Here is a 1,074-nt window from a genome sequence, read left to right as displayed (position 1 = left end):
TGCCGGGGGCCGGGGAGTCTATCTGCGGGGAGCAGGGGGCCGTCAGAGCGCCGTAGGTCCCTCGGAGGTGGCTGTGGAGGGCGGCGCGGTCGAGGACGCCCAGCTCCTGGGGGAGGGAGCCCAGCAGTGCCAGCACCACCGCCGACTCTGGGGGGGAGGGACACGGTGTCAGGACCCCCCACCCACCCCACGCCTTCCCTCCCGGGGGGGTGCCAGCCCCACGGTGGGGACAGCAGCAATGCTGGGGCCCTCTGGTTTGGGACTGACACCCCCCAGTGTGGGACAACACCCCCAGGCCCTCCCTGCTCTCCCCCCACCGTTGCTCCCCAAATCCCCCTACCCACACCACCCCACGACACCAGAAGCAGCCAGGGGACCCCAGAGCCCCCCCTCACTGACAGGGGGGCCCCAAATCCCGCAACCTCCCCGACACCCTCCTGGCATCAGGGTCCCCCACTCACCACCAGGAGGGAGCGCTGGGCCCTTCCCACCCTGGCAGAGCCGTGCCAGGTACTCGTAGACCCTCTGGAAGTCAACGGTGAAGGCCCCGGGGGCGTGGGGCTGCGGGGCTGGGGGGGCCGCAGGGTCCCCCGGTGCCGACCCCCCCTGATCCGGTGACGCCGTGGTGCCAGCAGGATGCGGGGGGACGGAGTGGAGAAGGCTCAGCGGCTCCGTGGCTGCAACAGTGAGGACCTGGAAATGATAACATGGCGACAGGGAAGGGGTGATGTGCCCTGAGAGGTGCCCAGGGAGGGGAGGGCTGTCTCTTCTGCCCCCCACCCCCCTGGAAAACCCCTCTCAAACCCCCTTACCTGAGAGAAGGCGGCTGCCGTCGCTTCCTCCAGCCCCTCTGCCAGCGTCTCGGCCAGCTCCAGCCACACCTGGAAGGCAAAGGGGGGGGTGACACCGGGCCCCAGCCACCCCCCCGGGGCAGGGACCCCCCGTCCCGCCCCCCCCCTTCACCTCGATGGGGGCTGGGACCTGGGCACGTCGTCGCCGCTGCTGCTCCAGGCAGTGCCGGTACTGGGTGCGCACGGCCTCCCGTGCTGCCCGGCCCCGCAGCCGGCACAGGAA

The 1,074-nt window shown here is 71.5% G+C and overlaps 1 protein-coding gene across 1 annotated transcript in view; it reads right to left on the bottom strand.

Moving 5' to 3' along the window:
- SNAPC2 (small nuclear RNA activating complex, polypeptide 2, 45kDa) overlaps positions 1-1,068 on the bottom strand; it is a gene marked incomplete at its 5' end in the record, with an annotated part of 3,404 nt that extends 2,336 nt beyond the window's left edge. The window contains 4 exons of the mRNA XM_010571408.1: positions 4-147; positions 462-693; positions 813-881; positions 964-1,068. Coding sequence (XP_010569710.1) covers positions 4-147; positions 462-693; positions 813-881; positions 964-1,068 — 550 coding nt within the window. The remainder of the gene's footprint in view (positions 1-3; positions 148-461; positions 694-812; positions 882-963) is intronic.
- Between the last annotated feature and the right edge of the window lie 6 nt (positions 1,069-1,074).

This window comes from Haliaeetus leucocephalus, unplaced genomic scaffold (genome assembly GCF_000737465.1).
Source record: "Haliaeetus leucocephalus isolate CR32 unplaced genomic scaffold, Haliaeetus_leucocephalus-4.0 Scaffold325, whole genome shotgun sequence".
NCBI classification, from domain to species: Eukaryota; Metazoa; Chordata; class Aves; order Accipitriformes; family Accipitridae; genus Haliaeetus; species Haliaeetus leucocephalus.
This window is presented reverse-complemented; position numbering and strand designations above follow the sequence as displayed.